Source organism: Artibeus jamaicensis, unplaced genomic scaffold (assembly GCF_021234435.1).
Source record: "Artibeus jamaicensis isolate MK-2021 breed Jamaican fruit bat unplaced genomic scaffold, CSHL_Jam_final contig_354, whole genome shotgun sequence".
Taxonomy (NCBI): Eukaryota; Metazoa; Chordata; class Mammalia; order Chiroptera; family Phyllostomidae; genus Artibeus; species Artibeus jamaicensis.
The window spans coordinates 9,363,704-9,384,487 of NW_026521803.1; the positions used below are offsets into that span (position 1 = coordinate 9,363,704).

The following is a 20,784-nucleotide window of genomic DNA, read 5'->3' on the forward strand; positions in this document are numbered from 1 at the left end:
TATATGATCTCAAATGCTTGAACACAGAATAAACTCTGACATTTTTTAAAGGAATATATTCCATTTCTACTTAAAAAAATTAAACGTGAATTCCTTGAGCCATTTTTTTTCTAGTTGAGGAACAGTAATTGTACAATTGACTGTCTCAGCCCCCACAGAGATCTATCAGGAACAATGCTAAGGCGGTGTGCGAATTTAATTACTGGTTGTTTCCATGGTCTCTAACTCTGGGCACCAGCCTCAGGCTGATCTCTACAGACAGTTCAGGGACCTGCTAGAGACTAATTTCTTGAGAAAACCAGCCCTATACTCTCATTATGGAATGAGGGTCAGCAGGACTTATTTTGTCAAATCTGACAAAAACTCTGAGAAATGATAGCAGCAACAATAATAGCTAAGATATAGTGAATGCATATTATGTGCCAGACACTGTTCTAACTGCTTTTACATATTTAACCTTCATAATACCTCTGTGAAGATAATACTGTTACATCACCGCCACACAGATGAGAAAATAAAGGGACATATTCTGGATCTTTTTGTTACCTGCCTCTTAATATTTGGACGATCTAGATACTTGTTTCCTGCTGAAGAGAACAGAAAACTAAGTGCATCTTCCACATTGTCAAGACTCTCGGAATGGCCTCAACAACAAAAGGTCCTAGTCTCTTTCACTGGGGAAAATGGCCCAAGATCAACTACCACAGAGCCACCATTTTTGACACAAACTGTAATCGACCAAATTAAACTGCACTGCAGGTCAACTCGTTTGCAGTTACTTAAGAGCACAATTTGCAACTAATTGAGAGTCTACTTGCTTAAAATTCAATATTTCATCCATGTACCATTGGAATTTTTTCTCCCACACTGAGGAGACATTGGTAACTGTTACTTTAAAATGTTTATTTTCCCCATGCTTCCCAGAGTGGAGTTCTGAAGACGTGATTGTTATTTGTTCCGGTGTTAGACTGACTTAGAACAGTTTGCTGTGGACAAGCATGGCCCTCCTCACCGGCACGGCCTTGGGTCACTCTGCAGAGGTGTGGATGACCCCTTCTGACAGCTGTATAAGAATGTCAACACTGCCTTCTTTTGGGGTGACTTTTCAATGTGTGGGTGTGGTATTAATCTGCAATATAGAATAACTGCACTCCCAGCACTTAACCAAAAACAAAAGTAACTTGGAACTCTTGGCTACCCAATTTTTATCAAAATTGTGCATGTCAGAAATAACGCTCCCAGAAGACCACCTACAGGGAGTATGCCCCCCTGTGAAGGGAGCCAGAAAACTAGACAGCAGTGGTTTAACCCCCAGAAAACTGCTCCTACTGAATTGTGCTAGGTCATCATGAATCCTAGAAACTAGGTTAGCATTGTGTTCGTTACAAAGTCGTTACTGAGACCCACCTCACTAAGTAGCCCCGTCTACCCTTTATGAGGACTGAGGACCTGAGAGCAAGGAAGAGCTTCACTTGTCTTCCACAAGCCCCTGCTATTGTCCTCCAAGCACCGAGAGTCTGTGACTTCATCTGGCCACAGAGAGCTGAAGTCAGGGCCCGGCTAGATTTATTTTGAAAAATATGACAGTATAAATTCCTATGTGTTAAGTATCCCTGTGACATCATCTAGTTCTTCTGTTACTCTTTACCTAGATTTCTTTTAAAATTCTATTTATAAAAAATATGTATATCATTTTCATCATAATTACTCTTTTAAGCCACCAGATACCCTTTTGGAGGGTGATATGGTACTAGCACATGCCTAAACGTGTGTATGTATAAATGAATACATTTATAAATTGATTTGCTTGAAATAAATGTGTTTATTTACATTAATTTTATTATTCTGTCATTAGATGGCAAAGTCCTTAAGGGCAGGGGACCAGACTCCCCTCTTTCTCAGTGTGTCCCCAGCACCAGCTTAGAAGTCATCTCAGCCCTTCATGTGGACATCACCCAGGTTTAGGGGTCTTGCCATATGAAAAACAGGCATCTTAAAACACCAGGAGCTCCTCCAGTGGGGCCAGGTGCTTGGGAATGAGCAAAGGCCGAAGGGGCAGCATCAGCTCTCCAGCTGGCTCACCTGGGAATGTAAATGAACAAGACGGAACAAAGGGCACACTGGCCTGCTCTCAGTGAGTGACGGTTTCTCTCTCTTTTACCCAGGTATGCAGAAATAAACACACATATCCTACAGCACTCAAAGGAAATTTGAGTGAGGCAAGTGAGAGAACATTATTATCCCTCCTCTTCATATAATCCTCAGGAAAACCTCGAATGGATCCCAGGGTTTTTACAAATAAATAAATGTTTTAAACTGTGGTGAGGTACACATATGAAATTTGCAATTTTAACCATTTTAAGTGCACAGTTCAGTGGCACTGAGCACATTAATCCTGTTGTGCAACCATCACCACCAACATCCGCCTCCAAGAATGTTTCATCTTGCAAAACTAAAACTCTGTACCTATTAAATACTAACTCACCATCCTGCCCTCCACCACACGCCCCCGCCCCCGGCAAGCACCGTTCTCCTCTCCGCCCCTATGAGTTTGACTATTCTAGGTACCTCATATAAGTGGACTTATACAGTATTTATCATTTTGTAACTGGCTTATATCACTTCATATAATATCCTCGAAGGTCATCTAACATGGGTGTCCCACCTGTGGCCCTCAGGCCACACGTAGCCCAGGCTGGCTGTGACTGTGACCCAACACAAAATCATAAATTTACTTAAAACATTATGACATGTTTTGGTGATTATGTGTCACAATGTATTTAATGTGTGGCCCAAGACAACTCTTGTCCTTCCAGTGTGGCCCAGAGATGCAGAAAGGCTGGACACCCCTGTAGTATGTGTCAGAATTTCCTTCCTTTCTACAGCTGAATAATATTCCCTTTTGTGTATCTTCCACATTTTGCTTATCCATTAATCCATCCATGGACACTTGGGCTGCTTCCGCTTTTTGGCTATTGTGAATAATGCTGCTACGAGCCTAAGTATGCAAATGCCCACTTTTTGAGGCATTTGCATCAGTTTTTGAGGATCTACCGTACTGTTTTCCACAGCAGACGCGCCACTTCCCTTTCCAGACAGCAATGCACAAGGGTTCCAAGTCGTCCAGGTCCTCACCAATACTTCTTCTCATTTTCTGTATTGTGGACAACAGCCAATGTAATAGGTATGGAGTGGTATCTCATTATAATCTTGATTTGCATTTCCCTAATGATTAATGATGTTGAGCACCTTTTTATGGGTTTATTGGCCATTTAACTATCTTCTTTGGAGAAATGTCTATTAAGTCCTTTGCCCATTTTTGAACTAGGTTGTTTGGTTTTTGTTGTTGAGTTTCCTATATATTCTAGGTATTAATCCCTTATCAGAAAAGTGATTTGCAAATATTTTCTCCCATCCTGTGGGTTGCCCTTTTACTCCGCTGACAGTGTCCTTTGGTGCACCGAGTTTTCACCTTGATGAAGTCCAGTGTGTCTATTTTTTCTTTTAATGACTGCGTCTTTGTTATCGTATCCAAGAAATCATTGCCCACTCCAATGCGGTGAAGTTTTCCCCTTGGAGCCCCATTTCAGTAAGTCATTTTATAGGCATTGTGGAGAACATCTTTAGTAGAACAAGTAGATAACTTGAGTCCAGAGGAGGGGGTTACTGACTTGCCAGGCAGCCCACGGTTTCATAAGCCATCCTTGCGGTTGGACTCTGTTCCGCTCTGGGAAGAAACGACAGGAAAGAAGAGAGCTGCCTCTAACCAGCAGGGACAGGCGACACGAGGGGAAGGGTCTCCACTCTCCACCCACATCTACATTCTTCTCCTTGGTGGATCCAAGCGCCTTTCCATGATCTATGGGCTCCAGTTTGCTTTACTGAGTAACTTACTCCACATGCACTTTCTCACCAACACCCCCATCTAATCTCCATCCCAACGTGTTGAGTGAATGTTGTGCTCACAGAAGGCAGAATCCCTGATGAGCAATTAGGGAAGGACCAAGATCAAAGAGCTGCGTAACAAACCAAGCCCAGGCCTGTCAGGATGCCTTAACTTAGATTTGCAGAGCCTCTCCAACCTCTGACCCCGCTTCCCCCAGCGCGGACACTGCGTGGTGGGAGGAGCCGAATCACCACCATCCGCACAGCCTCTCTCTCCCGCGCCAGCTCCCTCGTGCATGACTTTGCACATCTGTTCTAAACACTCACCAGCACGGGCTTGGAGGCAACCCATCCTGCTGAAACGGCTCTGACCAGAAAATTATAACAAGAGTTATAACAAGACTGTCCTGTCCCTCCAAAGACTGGCACTCGTGCCATCAGAGCTATCATCATTGTGACCTTATTCAAGGGCAGGGAAGCTGGAGAAGCAGAGCAGACTCCCTTCTACTCGCCCCTATAGAAGGGAGAACAACGCAGTTCCTCTCCGCTTGACCCTGCTCAGTCCAGATGGGCTGATCTCCTTTGGTTTGAGAAATGTAGGGCCAGCTTTGGAGGTGTGCTGTAAAGTTGAAGGGCTTGGGCTTGTGTCTCTACTTTAACATTTACAACTAGCTGTTGACTTTGGCCAAATAATCTGCATCTCAGTTTCCTCATCTGTAAATGGGAGTAATTGAGTCTGACTTTGTCTAGTCACAGAGGTTGGCTCTGGGAAGTGCCCGACACATACCAACACTGCATATTCACGGTGGCTGTTCTCACACACCCGTGTGACTCCCCTTGAAGTTCCTCAAGGTCAGGAACTAGGATTTGTCATTCAGCCCCCAGCACATAGTAGATCCTCAATAAATATCTGCTGAACGGGTAGCCAGGATTTTATTTCCCTTATCTCCGTACAGCATTTAGTTGTGCATTTCAGGTGGAAAAATCAATAAAGTAGTGTCCTCACAGGGCCTTGGCAGTTAAACCAGCTTCCTCCTGGGGTTGCACATCAGGACAGAGCTTCTGTCTTGTCAGCAGAAAGAGTGTGCCTTGACCCAGCAGAGAGTGTCGTGCATCCATGGGTTTTAACTGAGCGCTTCCCCCGCCAGTCCGCGCAGATCCACTACCCTGACAGCTGGGCGCCAGCACACTGATGCCCATTTTCCCAAAAGTCGGCTATTTTCCATCTACCACAAGCTGTACAAGTGCCTCATGTTTAATCCACTCTGAATTTTTAAGCAACTGTGTGAAAACAAAAAACCCAGAAAACAAAAAATAGGCCGGGTTCATGTATTTCACCTACAAAACAATGTGTGTCTCCTCTCTGGCGTCCTCTCCCCTAATTGGTATATTTGAGTTTTTGGCTGTTTCCCCTTTGCTCAAAGGGCTTGACCTGTGGCAGCTTCTTTTTGCCTATTAGAGGGGGCCCCGGTGCTATAGGTCAAAGCCACCCAAAGTGCTGGTCCTCAAGAAGACAAGCAGCTCAGACCGGAATGTAAATCAATTCTTTGTTTTCTTCTACAAAAGGTATTGCTGTAAAAATAAAAGTCGGCTCAGCTGAACAGTATGGTCAGTGCAGAGGTTGAGGTACCCGTCCTGTGGGCAGGTAACACGGAGCCCACAGACCCACACTGCCTGGGCGTCTCATTTTGAGAAGCATTTTCCAGATCATGGAACTGCCCATATCCTGAGAACATACCAGACTGACATTTATGATGGACTTTTGAAAGGTTTTTTTGCCACCTCATATTCTTATCCCTTCTTTTGGTAAAGCTCCCAATATTGAAGCTCTGCCATACCCTCTCCCAGTCTGTGGGACGCAGGTAGGGATCCTGTGTGGCCAGGCCTGGCTAAAGAGTGCTCCGAGTCTCTCCAGCCACAGCGACTGGCTGAGGGAGGCCTTGGTCCAGGGCCAGACAATCAGCGTGATTCCATGTTCCTGGTCAGCTTTCGGACATGGCTTATCCAACCAGCATGAATCCAGGGACTCTCATAGGAGCTACAAGGAAAAAAGTCTCTTTCTATCACACTTAAAATTGTGAGGATGTGAGTCTGTAGTCAACAAAACCCATGAGAGGAGAGCCTGGCAAAAGGTCAGAAATGGAGCAAAGACAGAGAGAGGAATTAAAAGACACAGAGATAGAAACTGGATTCTGAGTATGTCATTGGATCTTCTGGATCAAGCCCTGCCTGAAGCAGATAGCTACCATCTGACTCTTCACGTGAGTGAACCAGTAAATTTCCCTTTTATTTAGACCAGTTTATGAGCTTTCCAACCGTTACACCCAAAAGAGTCTGAACTTATACATGACTGCTATACCTTGGGCCTGTTCTAAAATCCACACACATGGTCCTAAAGAGGAAATCTAAAAAGGCAGAAGTTCAGAAGAGCTGTCACTCTCTAGAACCAGAGGCAGATGACCAAGGCTCTCCACACCTGAGTTCCTCCCTCTGTCGGGTGGTTAACATTAGCCTATCAGGTGACCATGAGATACAGAAAAAAAAAAATCACTCTGGAAACATGAAAAGCACCATACAAATGAAAAGTATTATTATTAGCACAATACCTTAGTTATTCAAACTTCAAAATTCTAGCATCAATAACTATGCAGATCCTATAAAAATGTTAAAGGCGTTTAGACAACACATTGTTTTTTATCAAATGCTCTACTCTGCTACAGGACAGGAAGCACCCTCTGCAGGCCACAGGCAGTAAAATAAGGCAACAGCCCTGCAGGGGTCTGACAGCCCAGGGCCAGTACAGGCCTCCTGGTCTGGGGCGAGCCCCAGCATGCACTGCGGGTTATTTCTTAGGCCCACCCAGGGCGTTTCTCCCCCGCTGCACACATCATCTTCTCCACTTAAGGAGCTGGAAAGCTCATAAGCTTAAAAATCATGGAAAAAATGTTGATTTAATTTATAAATCACTGCTATTCATTCTCAACCACTGTTTTGCAACTTTGGAGTGGTCCTAACAATGATATTGTGATCCAGTTAGGCAGACCTTGTTTGTGCATTTTTTTACTATTTCCATATCTGAGAGCTAAGAAACCAATATGACAACACACTTTACATAAAAGGACTGAATTTTTTGCAAGTTTTGCATTTTTCCAAAAATAAGAATGTAGTCATTTTCTGATACATAAAAACAGTTAGTAGTTCACATAAAAACAGGAAGAGGCGTTACCACCATCACTGATTTTTAAGCTATGCTCTGAGTCTCTGGTCAATGGTGGTATCAACTGATTCTCTTTTGATGGCAAAATAACTAAATTTTTGGAGTTCTATATAATGAAACTGGAAGTTTGTTCTTCACAGCAACCACCTTTGAGGACCTCAGCCCTGAGGGGGATTACAGTAGGAAGATAAAGATTTTTCTCCCTCGCCTCCCCTTGTTACTGGGTACCAACTCTGTGCCAGGTGTGTATGTCCATGACTGAACCAGCACGCCCTGGGCAATAGAACCAATGGGCAGGGTTCCAGTTCCCGGAGAGCAAGGGGCAGGCTTTCTCCCTGCTCCTGAGGATGGACCAGGTTCAGGCAGAGCAGGCTGTCCTTCTCCGTGACAGACCCCAGAAATGTCTCTGTTCTTTCTTCCAGCATCTCCATGTGTGTCTGTCCATCTTACAAAACAAGTTGGCCCTTCCCTGTTCTCTGTTTGTCTTCAATCCAGGGAGAGGAAGTGAAAGTTCCCATATTGGCCTCAAGTCCAAGGCTTGTTCTCCAACTTAGCTGTGCCACCATTAAAGCTAGAGCTTTGTTCCCCATTGATCCGTGCACAGTAAGTCAAAAGGCAAAGGGGCAGAAGGCAGAAGCTCTGTCCCCCAACACCTCTGACACTTACCAGTCTGGACAATGCTCTGGAACCAGCATAGATAATGGCCACAAACAGCAGCGAAGCAGGAAGCCACGTCAAAACATTAGATCTAGAAAGAAGAAGCCAAAATACTTGTCATTTTATGTCCAAAAGACCTAGCTGGAAGGTATTACCCTTCAGAGGCACCAAGTACAGTGACAGCAGCTACCTAAACATCCCTGAGTGACGGGACAAGTGTGACGTGGCCTGTATCTACTGACAGAGATGGGAGCTCACAGAGCTGCCCTGCCTATAGCCCGCCACTCTGCTACCCACCAAGCATCACTGACCCCCCAGCGGGGCATGGAGAAGCGGGGCAGGGGAAAGCCTTCCTGCGGGTTGGGAGAGAGAACACATCTAATTTTTTAAAGGGACAGTGAACATTACTCTTTGGATTTTAAGTAGCCAGAAGTGTTGAACTTATGCCAAATTATTTAAAATGTTAAAAGGCTATTTACCTAGGCAATACACCAAATGGCCCCGGGCTTCCACAACAAAAGCAACAAAAGTGTGAAAGGACAGAAATGAGAAATAAAAGTGCTAGAACTTGGGCTGGGAGGCCAGGTGCTGATTTCTTCGACCGGTAACCAAGATGCCGGTTCCAGAGAACTTTCAGGCCTTGACTCAACTGCAGCCACACCAAGAACTGCCTTGTCATTACAGTTTAGAATCTTGCTCTCCTCAAGAAAAGCAAAATCCCAGTTTTTATGTGGAGTGCATATCCCTGAGGCTGCAACTTGCTTCTTCCCATCAGTTACAAAGGCATTCGGTCCACTAATTCAAGTTCCCGGAGTTATTCTACTAGTAGATATAAACAAATGCAACCATTCCAGCAGGATATAACATACTAATCCCAACTAACTCAATGAACTGCTCTTCTGAGACACAGCCTGCTCAAGAAGTGATCTCTGTTAACTTTATCAGCATGAGCGGGCACTCCATCCCTGGTCCGAACTGCTTCCCAGGGTGCATGGCATTAAAATGTTTCCACTCTCTCGTAAGGCCTTTAAACCGTACTTCCTGGACCCAGTCATTCAGCAAACTCTTAGAGCAACTTGGAAGGTGCTGACAGCACCATAATTATTCTTAACAGCGACATCACCGTTGACATTTGTTGGGCATTGTAGCACGAGCTACAAACCAGACACTGTGCTCAATGTTTTCTGCACCTCACCTTTTAAAAATCTGTGTAACAGTCTCCTGAAGAAAGTATCATGGTTATGATCCCCACTGCGCAGATGAGGAAATCGAGCCACAAAGAGTTTAAGTAATTCTCCTATGGTCGGAAGAGTTGGTGATGGCAAAGCCAGAATTTGAATTCAGGACTGACTGCCTGATGCTAAAGCCCCAGATTTTAACCACCCTTTTATACCTTAGCTTCAAGGACCTCATAACCTAATGGCAGCAAACACAACATGCGCTTGCTCTGGGAGCAGACCAAACAGCTAACTATCTGCGGAGCATCACCGGTCCTGTTGCAGTAATGGATGTCTGCACTTCCAACCAAGAGGTGAACAGAAACAGGGAGATGCTATCCTCTAACCCGATGGGTCAAATGTAACACCAGCCAAGTGCTTCTCTTCTAGGAAAAGGTCTTTCCATGGGACGGTAAGGGTCAACAGAGACAGGATCCAGGCCCATGGCCCACTGCGCACCGGAAGGAAGCCCAGAGCTATTCTGCAGGGAGCACTGATGAGGAAGGAAGGAAGACGGCGCTGGGTGAAGAGGCAGCTGGCTGAGCTGCAGCAGGCCCGGGACCTTGGAATGCGAGGTCAGTGAGGCCCCAGACATTCGTGCTCCATTCCCTCTGGAACAAAGAAAGCTCCTGCCGCGTCATGTACTCCAAGGGACATCAGGGTATCTGAGCAGCCACAGACAGGAGACAAAGAAAGCATGGCTAGGGAACATCATGTATTTAACCCTTCTCCCTGAAAAGACAAAGACATAAATTTAACTACAAAAAATATGCACAGGTCTAGTTGGATCAAAGAAACGTCTGCGAGATAGACGCTACAGGGCAGCTGTGTGAGCACTTGGGGACTCTGAGGCCGGCCGGGCACGCATGCCTGTGTGCTGCCCCATCATCTCCCTGAGGGCCCGTCTTCAGGTGGACGCAGAGCAACCTGCACTAATGGTAGAACTTCAGGCACCTGCAGACGTGGTTGGTTGCAGAGCCATTTCTAGGCCCAGCTCCCAATCTCTTATCAGTGGGACAACTGCCTTCCTCCACCACACACCAACATAAACTACAAATGGTATTAAGAATAACAAATGCAAGCCCTGACTGGTGTAGCTCAGAGGGTTGGGTGTCGTCCCGCAAACCACAAGGTCACCAGTTTGATACCTGGTCAGAGCGCACGCCTGGTTAGCGGGCTGGTCCCCACTTGGGGGCATGTGAGAGGCAGCTGGCCAATGTTTCTCTCTCACATATCAACGTTTCTCTCCTCTTTCTCTCTCCCTTCCCCTCTCCCTAAAAAATAAATAAATAAAATCTTAGAAACAATAACAAATGTGAATCACTAGAAAAACTGCTACCGAACCAGGTGTGGACAAGATGAGTATAAAAGGATAGAGAGAAAATAAAAAATCATGAAAAATTGAGACAGATTCTGCACACATATTGTTTCAAAGCATCAAAGTTCTCATTTCAATAAAAATCAGAGTAAATGTGAAGTGTTGTTTATGCAAGAAAAGAGTCAAGAGAATACTAGTTGACAATTCATATATAAAAGAAAAGCCTTACCAAAAGATTAGCAAATTAATACATAATTCTACATCTTAATTTAAAATTGTTTTGCTTTCCTGTGGGAGCCACCGGGCTGAGAGAAGTTCGGCCCTCTCCTCTCCACGCCCCGGCGAGTGCCATCAGTGCACTCTGAAAAGGGGGCATCACTGGACAACACGTCACTTTGCCTGCTGTGTTCCAGGCCCCCATCCGACCAGATATTGTGAACTTTGTTTGCACTGACTTAAGCAAAAACAACAGCCAGCTCTGTGCTGTCAGTCAATTGGCAGGTCATGAAGCCAGGGCCGAGATGTGGAGTACTGGCAGAGCTGGGCCTTGAATTCCCAGAGTTCAAGGTGAGACTCGTCGTTCTGGCCACAGTGCTTTTGGAAAAATGTATCACGGGGCCGGGTGTTCGCACCAACCAAAAGCTGGTGCCCTTGGCATAGCAGAGTGGACACAACACAGAAGTGATATGCCATCCGCTCTGTCCCGGCTACCTCGGCACTTCCAGCACTGACCATGTCTAAAGGTCATCATATTGAGGAAGTTCCTGAACTTTCTTCGGTGGCTGAAGATAAAATTGAAGCCTACGAGAAACTAAGAAGGCTGTTTTTCTTCTTAAGAAACTTAAGGCCTGGGATGACATTAAAAAAGCCCATGCCTCTCAGCCAGTGAGAGCTGGCAAGATAAAATGAGAGACCACTGTTGTGTCCAGCACAGAGGGGCTTTGCATCATCTATAATGTGGACAACATCACCAAAGCCTTCAGAAATCTCCTCGGAATACTCTGCTTAATACAAGCAAATTGAACATTTTGAAACTTTCCTGGTGGGCATGTGGGCCCTTTCTACATTTGCACTGAAAATGCTTTCTACCAGTTCGATGATGTGTATGGCATTTGCTGTAAAGCTGTCACCTGAAAGAGTACAAACTTCCTGTGCTTCAGTCCCCTTCAGAGTAGGCACCTGGGGACCTCACACAGTTCTCCCAGTCGCCATCAGTTGCTCGGTCATACTTTCCTGAATCTCATCAACAGTCTGAAATCTCTTCCCTTTCAAAGGTGATTTTAGTTCTGGGAAAAGCCAGAAGTCTCGGGTTGCCAAATCTGGGCTGTAGGGGGTCTGAGTCACCTGGGTGACTTGATGTTTTGCCAAAAAACTCTGCACTAGTCAGCACATTGTCCTGATGAAGCTGCCAATCACAAGTTGCCCATGGCCAAGGCTTCTGAATGATCCAAATAGTTTCCGCAGAGGAATGTTCAAGCTTTACGCAAAATTGATGCAGATTAATTGCCCTACTCGCTCAGTCATTTTGAGTGCAGCAGCCACAGAGTGCACATGCTCACTCAACAGTGCCCACTGCCCCCACTGACTAGTACAGTGAGGTTGTCATTGTTCACTTGTGTGCATTCCAGTCCACTCTCCTTGGCTGTCAGGTTACATTGATGTTGCACAAACTCTTCTTGTTATATTAACAATGACTGGACTTTTTCTGTACAGACCTTGTACAATCTAATTTGCATGTTGGAAATATTAGCTACAGTGTGGAGAACAGATTGAAATGGGGTTAGAAATGTGAGGGCAGGAGGCCAGTTAGGCGTACACTGCAGTGGGCCAGAGAGGAGAAGGTGGAGGTGGGGAGAACGGACCAACCTGAGAAATCAATAGAACTTGGTGATAATCTCTACTGTCTCCTCCTCTCAGAGCAGACACTGAGAATGACTTCCAGGCTTCCAACGTGAAAATGGGTGGACGGTGGTGCACCAACATAAGAAAAACTGGACGAGATCTGACTGGGGAAATAATTAACTCAGTCTTGAATATTATGAACTTGAGGGGTGAGTAGAGAATTGGACGACAGGGTCTGGGAACCTTCCCCTGTTCTCCAGTGAGCAAGAACACACTATTAAATGTATCTTACATGTGATGTTCCAGTATTCCCTTACCCCCTGGTTCTGAAGATAAAATTCAAATGTATTCTGTTCAACATAATTTCCCCCCCCTTGGTCCAGTATTCTCAGCAATAAGAGTCTCTTAAGATTTGGTAAGACTTTGTCACAAACGTATTCTTCATTAACTGCTTATTCCCAAACTGTAGGCAACATTGAGCTTATGAAATTTACAAGCTAGCGGCACGGACGGGCAGTGAACGGAGCGGCAGTCACGGGAGCACACCACCAGGCCTCCCTCCGATGAGAACCTGCTCTGCTGCGAGCAGTGGGCCAACTGGCAGCTGCATTAACACAATCTGAGCGATCGTTTCCACTTGCAGCTTCAGGAACTAGAATGTGGCGTTCCGCCTTACAAGGTTTCCACCACTGTTAATGTGCCGTCACAACCCAGAGGGGTCAGACCTTTCGGCAGTCACCCAGGGAGATCAGATGCCCTATTTTGCAGTCGTGTGGAAACAAGGTAACAACATGAGCTATAAGGGCAGTGGGGCTTCTTTGTGCTTTTGCCATCTTGGCATATTTTTAAAACATCATTTCTTCAGAAAGAAATAAAACTATAAAATCCTAGTTAGCTCTCAGGCACTGTAACTGAACAGTAATAACAGATGGAAATCATACCTGGTTTGGGGCACTGGAGAGTATGATCTTACAACGATGACATGGTTACACACATCACTGGAAAGAATAAGTAGCTCTTCACTCCCAAGGAACGTCCCATCAATTAGATGACTAACTGTAACCAGTAGCTCTAAGGGACAGACAGACTTCACACATTTCTCTGGGCTGTGCCCTTTCTTCCATGCCAGGTAATCCAAGGCAGGGGTCACCTAAGGGTCATCTAGGTCATCTGGGGTGGGGGGCAGAAGCATAGAGCGGAGGTTTTGTGCAGTGGAAAGAATGTGCCTTTATGGTCAGGCTAACTTTCACACAGAAGGTTTATATCCCAACTCTAAAGCTAGTTGATTCATATCCCAAATCTAAAGCTAGTTTGCAATAAGCACTCAGTTTAGTTTCTTCATTTATAAAATGGGGATAATAATGCTCAGACTGCTATTGAGAAGACAAGCCAAGAGGATGAATATGCAGTATTTGGGGCAGTGAGTGGCACTTGAAAAACAATAACACTCAATAAATGTTCTCCTCTGGCTTTTCTACACACAGCCCCAGACAGAAGCCATTAAGGAACACTGTTAGACCCACCTTCATAAAAAAGCCAAAGACACCATAAAGAAAATTGAGAGATAATTCACAAACCATAACAAACCAGGAAAACATATTGGCAACATATAAAACAGGCTGGAGTTTAATGTCCTTAATGTATAACGAGAACTCACAAATCAATAAGAAAAAAATCAACTCCCCAAAAGAAAAAAAAATCAAAGGGATTTGACTGTGAGTGAGAAGGGTGAGCTGGGTGGAGGGGGCGGTAAAAGGGGAAAACTTTGGGACAACTGTACTAGAATAAACAATAAAATAACAAAGCAGAAAAAAGAAAAAGTTGGTGGACAAACCAGGTCATTTTACATGTCTCGCTCTCTCTCTCACACGCACACAATATAAATGGCCAATAAACATATAGAGAGTTATCCAACCTCCCTAATAATCCTAATAATAAAAGAACTTTAAATTAAGACAATGATTTATCAAGGTTTTTTTCCAAGACTAGGAAGTTTTTCTAGTATCTAATATGAGGCTCATGAAATCAATTCCTTCATGGCTGTGAGATACAAATTGGTATCTTTCTGGAGGGTGTGTATAAACTACTTGGCTACACTTATCAAAAGCCTTAAAAATACTCTCTGAGGTGTTTAGAGGTATTCAAACTGTTTTCATCTACAAGTGGACTAAAGCATTCTGGCCCCCTCGCTGTTCACCAGTGACGCCAGCGCCTCAGGGTTTGCGGCTGCTTTCTCTGCCTGGAACCCTCTGCCTCCAGCCACCTGCCCGGCCCACTCTGTCACACATTCAGGTCCCTGCTCACAAAGTAATCCTGTTCATGAGTCCTTCTTACCCACCACATACAAAATAGAGGCCGCCAGCCACACCATGGGCACGGGCACACGGCACACGCATCTATCCCCTCACCCGGCATTATTCGTCTCCACACTTACCACCCTCTGAAACAGCATATATTGCCATTTGCATTCGTGTCTTGTCTGTCCACTTCCCTCAGAATATGAGCTAGTTGAGGACAAAGATTTTGGTCTGCTTGGTTCATCGGGCACCCCCGGCACTGAGGAAAATGCCTGGTATATACATAACGGGACCTCAGATATTGGTTGAATAAGTCAACATGTATTATTTTTGTAACTTACCCTTCTCCCTCTAGATTGGTTCAAGGGGAAAACAACAGCAACAAAATATATCAGGAGACTCCGGTCGTGGCCCTAACTCACATTTCCCCGTCTGCTTTCCTCACGCCCTGAACAGAATCACTGGTGCTTACAGCTACTCGGTTTTCGGTTTTCGAGGGCAGGGGTGAGAGCAAAAATTACCTACCTCCTGCCAGCTGGCTCTCCGAATGGCACTTATGGGGAATTCAAACAGTTTCAAATTCAATAAACATTTGTAACGTTCATGTTACATCCTCTAACTATGACAACAAAAAACTAACTGCATTAAAAAACAAGCAAACCTGTTTTTCTTCAATAGGCATGAACTCAGAAAGTTAGAATGGAGGCTATTTTATTTTTTATAATAATTTATCTTTTTCTTTTCTTATTCAATTTATTGGGGTAACATTGGTGAATAAAATCATATAAAATTCAGCTGTACAATTCTATCATACATCATCTGTATATTGTATCGATGGTCTTACTAAGAAGTAGTACCTATCCATGCTATAAAATATTGAAAATAGGTCATCAAGAAAAATATTAAAATTACAAGGCCCACTACCCAAAATAACCACTGTTAAGACCTTGCTATGTCTCCCTCCGAACAATGCCACATGCCCATATAAAAGCACTTCCATTAAAATGGGGTCCTACGGCATATATTGCTTTATAATCTGCTTACCACCTTTCCTCATCAAAAAAAAATTCACAATTTATAAATTATTTAATACTGAGCTACTGCTGCACATTTAAGTTAATCCTATTTTTCACTATTCTAATGCTGTAATGGTTATCCTTGAATCTATTCTCTTCTTACATTCATGATGTTTTTGCAATATTCAGGGTAAGTTCCCACAAGTGCAACTGCTATTCAAAGATACATGCACCACGTGTGTGACTGGTTATAAAATTGCCTTCCAGAGTGTTGGGAACTGCTCTGTCTGGTTTCAGAAGCTGTAAATCCCCGTGGCTAAGGCTGAGTAAGAGACTTTGGGACCATAAGCCACTAAGGAAACAAAACTTATCTTCCTTGTAGGGGTGCCACCTCTGCCCCTTTTTACTTCACCCTACTTGGTCCCAGGCAGATGACTGGTTAGGCAATGACTGGTAAGATTCCTCAAGGGAGGAATGTGCCTAAGACAGGCATGGTCATGAAGAGGCCCTCAGGGAGGGACTTGGGGGGCCACAGAAAAAGGGGGTGATGGACCCTTGCCCCTCAGCTTTGACAAAACCTGAGTCCTCATTCCATCTGTGAGAAGTCTCCTAATCTCTTGGCTGCCTTACTTCCCCCACCTGACTTAAACTTGAAACAATGCCAGAGGGTGGTGCAGCCCTGGACAGGAACAGCCAGTTCCCTGGGCAATCGGGCCTAAAAAAAGAATGTATAAAATCCTGAGAAACCTGCTTTGCTAAGAATTCCCTCAATTTTCTGATAAGGGCCCAAGCATAAAATCAGTTGTTTCCCAAAGTTTCCTGGCTCTTTAGTTATCTGACCCTGACTCAAAGTAAGCCCTCATAGTACTTTAAATGTTATCTATTGTTTCATCCTTACTGCCTGACAATAATTGATGAGCTTTACCTGTATTCCTGTGCAAGATAAACGAATAAAAGCCCATTGAGGAATAGGCTCAAGGCCCTTCTCCTTGGAGAGATTGGCCACCTCTCCTCCCCAAGCCCATCTTGTCCTGGTAGACTCATTCTCATCTGTGATGGCCGGGGGGGGGGGGGGGGGCAGACGACTCTGCAGGCAGAGCCTCCCCCCCCATACCAGAGGTTATACCAACTCACCCTCCACTGTGAACTACATGTTTGTGTCCCCACAAAATCACATGTTGAAACCCTAACTCTGGATGGCATTTGGAGCAGGGGCATTCAGGAGGAAACGTAGCTCATAAGGGTAGAGCTCTTATGGTGGAATTGGTGTCCTTATAAGAAGACCCCCAGAGAGAAGAGCTATCTATAAACCAAGAAGAGGCCCTCACCAGAACCCAACCAGCTGGCACCCTGATCTTGGACTTCCCAGTCTCCAGAACCATGAGAAATAAATTTGTGTTGTTTAAACCACCACTCTACGGCATTTTAGTTATAGCAGCCCTCACTGATTAAGACAGCCTCCTTTATATCTCTAACTCTGTATGATTCTAAAATAGCCAATGGCATTCACAATAGGAACAAAGAAGGCACATACTATTTATTAAAGCACTCCTTCTCTCCCTAACTTTCATTCACAAGGTGGCACCACTTGGACTTCCCATGCTGGTTTTTCTTACATTGCCCTTTGTGCCAACAAAGGAAAAAAGTTGAAACCAAACCCTGAGGTGGTCCTGGCAGCACCTGGGATCTCTGTGGTGCATGGGCCTTTGGGGAGCAGCTGGGCCAGTGAGTGTGTGTGTGCGTGTGTGTGGAAATGGGTCTCACAGAAACTCCTAGGGCACAGGTGGCAAACACAAGGCCCGAGGGCTGAATGCAGCCCTCCACCTTGTTTTATCCAGCCGGGACCTTGTTTCTACCCGGCAGCAGCACCGAGCTCCTAGTTAAGGAGTAGTTACATTTATACAGTCCTAAAATTACACTCAGATCTTTGAAGGCAACCGTGAGGTTGATGTGGCCCCTGGTGAAAATGAGTTTGACACCCCTGCCCTAGGGGGAAAGATTACAGACCATACAATTGCAGACTGCAGCCCCTGTTGAAGGACTACTTGACACAGGGTCTGGTTTGAAAATTGTGCTGACACATAATTATTCTTACAGGGCTTATGATTTATATCTCGTAGACTTATAAGCACAAATGTTGTGTCTTGTTTGAGCTGTGGACTCGCTTTTTGTTGCACACACTCTACCGTCCCTGAGAACCCTGATGAACAAAACATTTTACAAGAAGCACGTCAAATGTTGGCGTGACTTATAGAACTGTTATTATCGAGATGAAGGCTAATTAAATTAAATCACTTGTTTTTCAAATACAGCATGCATTATTGAGGGAACATCTGCTCCCTGAGAACAGTTTATCTGATCAGGAGTGCCAGAACGGCTTCTTGAGCTGAATTCTTGAAAATTCTGCGTGTTATACTGACACCCAGTGGACTTATAAGCTGTTTCCAAACATGAAGGCAACAAGCAACCAAGATACCAAGGTTCACATGCTGACTGTTGGCAATGCCTAAACAGTCATGCCTTACAATTGTAAAGTCAAGATTTGTTTTATAGTTTACAAGGACTTCTAGATATAACTCAAGACTCACAGAAGATACCTAACAATTCTTTTTTTTCCGTCCATTACTGGTGAATGTGGTCCCCTAAGAGTCCTATTCCCTTTTCTCCTTCCTTCTTCCTTTTCTTAGACCTTTCTTCTCCCTGCTTTACTCTTCCTCTGACTCACAAAAGGCCACATACCCTTGACAAATTTCAACCCTCATGTTACTTGAACCCAAGAACCCTGTGACGGTGCTCTTTGTCACACAGCATAACTGAGAGTAAGCAAGCCACAGCCCATGAGCCAACTCTCTTCCTGCTTCCTGGTTCTGAACAGAGCATTTTGTTTGTACACAACCATTGCTGCCTGCTTATATACCATCCACGCCTGCATCGTGCGACAAATGCAGAGTTGAGTGACCGAGGCTGTGTGGCCCATGAGGCCTGAAATATTTATTCTCTGTCTCTTGCTTGCTGACTCCTGATTTAAAGTAGGGCAGCTTGAGTCCCAGCCTCTGGAAGGTCACAAGCTGGGGTGCCCAAGGCTTCATACATGAGGCAGTGTCCCTGGCTAAACAGAAGGGACCCTGTTACCATATTTTTTCTGGAAAGTTCAATTTTTCAGGACACTTTCATTAGTGGTTCTTCCCACTCAGAATCATCATTTCTTTGCATTTCCCACTTCATTTACTGGATGGAGATTCTCAACAGGTAACCCCATTTTGTGCTGAAATGTCACCTTTAGTGAGGTTCTGACAATCTCTGAAGGCCCAACAAGGGCCTCAAAGAAACCAGTTCCCAAATCCCAACAGTGTCCTGTCTGAAAACCACTATTATCCTTCTGTTGTTCCAGCCTGGTCCCTGCTGCAGCCCTCAACCTGCCACCTGCAGCCGTCACAGGTCAGTTCCCCTCCCCGCAACCCCAGGCCCCTCGGCCGTCCCAGAGACGGCCAAGGCTGGTGTGCTGTGAGCCTTTGGAGACAGGTTGAAGGGACAGCACAGAGCAGAGAAGACACCAGTACTAAGAGACAGAGACCAAAAAAGAAAAGAGTAAAAAAATATAAGTCTCCCGGGTCCCTGAAAAATAAGTGAGGCAGGCTAGTGGACATACGGATCTCATTTCTAATATATATGAGAAAAGAAATTCCAGTACAAGCACCTTGCCAGCACACAGTCCACAGTGACTAAAGATCCAAACTAATGTGCAAGTCATTCGCCTCCTGCCTCAGGTCTGGGGAGTGTTACATTTCACAGCGCCCCGCAGCCTGCGAGGAGGCCAGAGAGGGCTGTGCTGATTGACACAGGCTGACAAGGACCTGCAGTGTGATCAATAATAAAGCTCAAGTCCAGTAGATTCCTAGGCACAAGGAGGTACAAGCATGACCTGCAGGTATCAGACGTCAAAAATCCTGTCCTGAGAAAGACAAATATACTACTTCAGGGTATCACTTACATGTGAATCTGAAATGAGAAAAAAAGTCACTCATAGAAACAGAGTAGCAAAGTGGTTGCCAGGGGCTGGGGGGAGGGGGAACAGGGGGGATGGGAAAGGGCACAAAGTTTCAGCTACGAGATAAACAGGGTCTGAGACCTACGGTGACTGCAGTTGATAACACTGTCATACGACTGGGATTTGCTAAGAGAGTAGACCTTAAATGTTCTTACTATGAAAGGATAAAGATGTGAGGTGGTGGACATGTTCATCAACTAGTCGGTAGAAATCTTTTACAATATATACATATATCAAAGCACCACAAAGTGTTGGGCTGGTCAAAAAGTTTGTGTTTTTTCTGTAAGATGTCTGTAGTAGCGCTCAGTTGTCTTTCACTTCATTCGAAACAAGTTTGTTAGATTGTATTGTGACAGCTGTCATATCAGTGTGCATTTAAAAAAGAATCTCAAAATTGGTGAATTTTTGTATAGCCATTTAAATACCGAAGATGGAATAAAATACGCAACATTTTCAGCATATTATGCTTTATTATTTCAAGAAAGGTAAAAATGCAACTGACACACACAAAAAAGATTTGTGCAGTGTATGGAGAAGGTGCTGGGACTGATCGAAAGTGTCAAAAGTGGTTTGCGAAGTTTCATGCTGGAGATTTTTCGTTGGACAATGCTCCACAGTTGGGCTAGACAGTTGAAGTTGACAGCGATCAAACTGAGACTTGAATTGAGAACAATCAACGTCATACCACACAGGAGATAGCCAACATACTCAAAATGTCCATATCAGTAAAGTTATTGGTGAAAACGAAAAATGTCTCTCTTATTTTACAGAAAAAAACCATATAGATTTTTTGGCCAACCCAACACAATGTAAATATCTTCCAATTTTATTTGTCAACTGTACCTCAATGAAACAGGGAAAAAAATCCCTTGCTTTAATCGCCCCCGGTCCTGTGGACGCTCCCCCTGGGAACTGCCACAGTCGCTTCACCCGCACCAGCCAGACCTTATCATGTCCCCTCGTGTTGTTCAGCATGTTTCCCGAGGAAGTTTTGGGAGTTGGTTTTATTATCCACCAGAAGTCATTTCTACAGACATACTTACCGCATTCCTCTGGAGAGAAAACAACAAGGGGAAGCATCAAAAACACATGAATTTGAGTGTTAACTTTCTCTGTGAGCAAAGATGACTTCTTATAAAACTGCAAGAGTGCCCTGGCTGGCGTAGGTCGGCTGGCGTAGCTCAGTGGATTGAGTGCGGGCCTGTGAACCACACAATCGCGGTTCGATTCCCAGTCAGGGCACATGCCTGGGTTGCAGGCCTGTTCCCAGCAGGGGGGACACACAAG

General features: G+C 44.8%; 1 protein-coding gene across 3 annotated transcripts in view; it reads right to left on the reverse strand.

Annotated features, from left to right (window-relative positions):
* The window catches only part of TMEM241 (transmembrane protein 241), a 117,930-nt gene that overhangs the window by 83,140 nt on the left and 14,006 nt on the right, over positions 1-20,784 (reverse strand). For all 3 annotated transcript variants that reach the window (XM_053664371.1, XM_053664372.1, XM_037134114.2), the window contains exon 4: positions 7,769-7,850. In XM_053664371.1, coding sequence (XP_053520346.1) covers positions 7,769-7,850 — 82 coding nt within the window. The remainder of the gene's footprint in view (positions 1-7,768; positions 7,851-20,784) is intronic.